This window comes from Nyctereutes procyonoides, unplaced genomic scaffold (assembly GCF_905146905.1).
Source record: "Nyctereutes procyonoides isolate TBG_1078 unplaced genomic scaffold, NYPRO_anot_genome, whole genome shotgun sequence".
NCBI classification, from domain to species: Eukaryota; Metazoa; Chordata; class Mammalia; order Carnivora; family Canidae; genus Nyctereutes; species Nyctereutes procyonoides.
The window spans coordinates 33574763-33578956 of record NW_026575132.1 but is presented as its reverse complement, the minus strand read 5'-3'; the positions used below and the strand labels follow the sequence as shown (position 1 = coordinate 33578956).

The 4194-nt window shown below is 38.0% G+C and overlaps 1 protein-coding gene across 1 annotated transcript; it reads right to left on the bottom strand.

Moving 5' to 3' along the window:
- Positions 1-448: 448 nt before the first annotated feature.
- On the bottom strand, positions 449-1228 carry LOC129522813 (olfactory receptor 49-like). Its single transcript, XM_055345244.1, has one exon. The coding sequence runs from the start codon at positions 1226-1228 to the stop codon at positions 449-451; it is 780 nt and encodes a 259-aa protein (XP_055201219.1).
- Positions 1229-4194: the final 2966 nt, after the last annotated feature.

Below are 4194 nucleotides of genomic sequence, written 5' to 3'. Positions count from 1 at the left end.
CTATCCTTGAACCAATTTGATACTCTTAATTCTTGTGAATTTCATTTTTCATCCTCATGCACTTACCAAAAATAGATACTTGAAATACCAGCTTTCCAACTTTGAGATTCCACATGCATCAAACAGAATCATGTATATGAGGCTGTTCATTAAGATTTGCTGAATTCTAGTGATCTAAAACTAGTGAAAAGATCCAGGAAGATAATTTCATCTCAGTATAAAGAAGAATGTTAGAGTTTTCAAGAAGTGGAGAATATTGGATTATAAGATAAATTTGCCCCTATTCTAAGAATAAACAAGCAGAACCTCTAACAACGTATTTGCTAGCCTATATAGGAGATTCCAGAAACAGGAGGGACATTGTATTAGATGTAGAAGTAGCATTCTCCTCTGACAGTCAGTGGTTCTATTTCTTCAATCTAACCCTGGACAGAGTATCCCTTACAGCCTAGTGGACCTGCTTGTTCTGCAGAGTAGAGATGACAGGGTTGAGCAGTGTGGTTACCACCATGTTCACAAGGGTAGCCTCTCTGTTGGAGTCCAGCCCTTTCGTTTGCTTTGGTTTCATATATATAAAGACACAGCTGCCATACATCAGAGAGAGGACTATGAGGTGAGAGGAGCAGGTGGAGAAAGCTTTCTTTTTCTCCTTGGCTGATGGGAGTTGCACAATTGTGATTACTATGTTGCTGTAGGTAATGATGGTTATGATAAGGGATGTCAAAAGGATAAACAAATCAAGGACAAAGGCCAACATCTCAGTATATCTGGTATCAGAACAGGAGAGATAAACCAGGGGCCCAAAATTACAGAAGAAGTGAGGTATGATATGGGAACCACAGAAGGATGAATGGGAAAACATTACAACTGGAACCACCATAAGGATGAATCCCAAAGCTAAACAGGCAATGACCAGAAGGAAACACATCTTTGGGTTCATGATGGTTGGGTAATACAGAGGTTTGCAAATGGCCAAGTAACGATCTAGGGATAATATAGCCATAAGGAAGAAAACAGTTATTCCCAGGAAAAGAAAGATAAAGTCTTGTGTGAAGCAGGCAGCAAAGTAAATTGATTGCCTCCCTACCAGAAAGATAGCCAGCAATTTTGGAATAACAGTGGTTATAAAACAGCATTCAGAAAAGGAGAAACTGCTGAGGAAGAAGTACATGGGTGTCTGGAGGTGATGGTCAGCCCAGGTAATGGTGATTATGAGTATGTTTCCCATGATGGAGGCCAGGTATGCCAACAGATGCACCAGGAAGAGAATCTTTCCAGGGTGCTGGACACCAGGAAAACCCTCCAAGGTGAATTCCTGAACTTCTGTGTGGTTTCTTGCATCCTCCATCACTGACTTTTCCATTTCTCCAACTCTGAGCTATTGTGTAGGGTATCATAACTGAAGAATGAAGAACTTTATTTTATTAAATGTATAAAACAGTGTAGACAAATGGAAGAAGGGGAGTGGGAGGTACAGCCTTCCAGTTATGGAATGAATAAGTCACAGAGATGAAAAGTATAGCATAGGGAATATAATTGATGGTATTGTTATAGTATTGTATGGTGCAGATGTTAGCTAAACTTGTGGTGAACATAGCATAACATATAGAGTTGTTGAATTGCTATATTGTATACCTGAAACTAACAGAACACTGTGTGTCAACTATACTATAATTAAAAATTTTAAGAATGGAAATAAATCAATAAAAAATAAAATAATGTAGGCATGGTGATTGGATTTTTCTACTACTTTAAACTTTATATTTTATGTCTAAGTTTTGCACTTTATTAAGTAAAAATATTTTTTTATCTATGAATATGTTTATGTTAAGTGGTAAAAAAGAACTGTGCGTGTGGTTATAAGACTTCATAAAGAATAATGTAACTTTAACAGTGTTAGTTATTCTTCTATAGTTTATTGACAAGCAGAAAAATCCTTCTTTAAGTTATATATCTGATCATTATTGATAAGGTACCATTCATATCATGCATCCACAATGTAAATATTATAAAAGGAAAATTGTATCCTTAGTTAAAATACTTATAATCATGAGTAGGTCATCCCACCAAAAAAATATATATACCTTGATGATATCCTTAGGATTTTTCATCCATATTTGAAGTCATAACATCATCTCTAGGGAAACTTCCTTTGCTTCCAGGTGCAGCTCTCTAAAGTGAGAGTACTAGAGTAGCAGGTGGACTCTAATTATATTTTTGGAGACACAGGTCAGGCGATTTTCCTACAGAGCTTGAGACTAGTCAGTAAGGGGTCATTCTAAGGGAGAATATCTTCTGACCCTATGAGTCCCTACATTTAGGAGATGCTAGCCTGAGGATAGAAAGAGAAATTGTATGCCTTGACTCTGGCAATTATTTTCTGATCATTCTCTCTTCTATTGTCCAGCTAAATAAAATATTCCTTCAAGGCAAAAAACTTCTCTATGTGAGCCTTTGTCACTCTGGTCAACTAGTGTTTATTTCAGATCTCTGAACTGGCTGTCTGACTTAGTCAAACCTCACTCTTTTAAGTATATTAAATCAGTCTAAAGAGGAACAGACTCTGCTTCAATTTACAATAAACGAACAGCAAAATAATGCAATCACACTAAAGCCATTTACTCACCTAAATGCAGCTCACAATAAACAGAACTCAGTCTCCTTCTCTTTCATTCTTCCAACAAATCAAAATTCTGATCTAGGCACTTAGAAATTGTGTGTGTATGTACGTGTGTGTGTGTGTGTGTGAGAGAGAGAGAGAGAGAGAGAGAGAGAGAGAGAGAGAGGATGGGAAGAGACAGAGAAGCACTTGCATTTAAAATTATCCTAATTTGTCCTAGAGAAAAGTTCAAACTGTGCATCTTGTCTGCTAAGCCTGCTTCTTCATACGAAATCGGAACTTTCTAAAACTGGGGTAAACAAAAGTGAAAGTTCCATGGCATTCTTACCTGATGAAATCCTGAGAAAGAAAGGAGAGCACATATATACCATTCCCAGTGCTCTACTGGAATCTGGGAGTAAGTTAACTTGGAATTCCAAAAAGTTTTATACCTTCCTTACAGGCTCCAAGTTCTCCAAAATCCCATTCTGCTCCTGAGTCAGCCACCACCAACAGGAGACTCTGCTTGCTGGGCAAATGCTCCAGAGCAGGGTGGAAGACTTAGCCTCCTCGCTCAAACTAGTCCCTTCTAATAGTATTCTTCTTAAATGCATTCCAGGGCAGGTAAAATGCATTTCCACTTCCTAAATTCTCCATGTTGAGGAGAATAAACATGTCATTGGTAGCTAAGATAAAAGTTAAAGTAATTTCCCCCATCATATTCTTAGCATTCGACTCTCTTGACAACAGTCAGGATCCATTAGGACCAGTGGCAAACCCCAGACACACCAGACCTCATTAGAAGATAGAACAAAGAAAGTCCAATGTCCCTCTAGAATCCCTGGTGGGTACTAATTGGGCATTGTTGGAAACAGAAAATTATGATACCAAAATCATAGCTACCTTTTCATTACATATGCAAATATAATAATTTGAACTCCCAAATGTCCATTGTCCTCCATGGAAATCTTCAAAGACAGAGCATATATAATCCTCCCAGATTTTATAAAGTCCCAATTTCATAATGCTACTAAGTTGAAACTGAAAGTTTAAGTGTGAAATTTGGAACCCCACCAGTGGTAATAAAGTGAAGCTCCCTTACTCTCCCAGTACAGTGTCAAAGAACACCAGATAAAAGACAAAGTTTAAATAAGAGCTAAATGCCCAAGTTTCAGTTGACAAAAACTTGTCATATCAGAAACATCAGGATGACAGAGATAGTAGAATTATTTGAAAGAGTTTGAAGTAGCCATCACAAAAACACTTCAATGATCAATCACAAGCATGCTTGAAACAAATTTAAAAATAGAGGGGGCAACATGGCAGCGAAGTAGGGTCCCCAAGTCACCTGTCCCCACCAACTTACATAGATAACTTTCAAATCATCCTGAAAACCTATAAATTCAACCTGAGATTTAAAGAGAGAACAGCTGGAACGTTACAGAGAGAAGAGTTTGTGCTTCTAACAAGGTAGGAAGGTGCTTTTTCGCAACGGGTTTGCCGCCAGAACACAGGTGTCGTAAAAACCACCGCTAAACCTAAACCAAAATGGGAAAGGAGAAGACTCACATCAACATCGTCGTCATTGGACACGT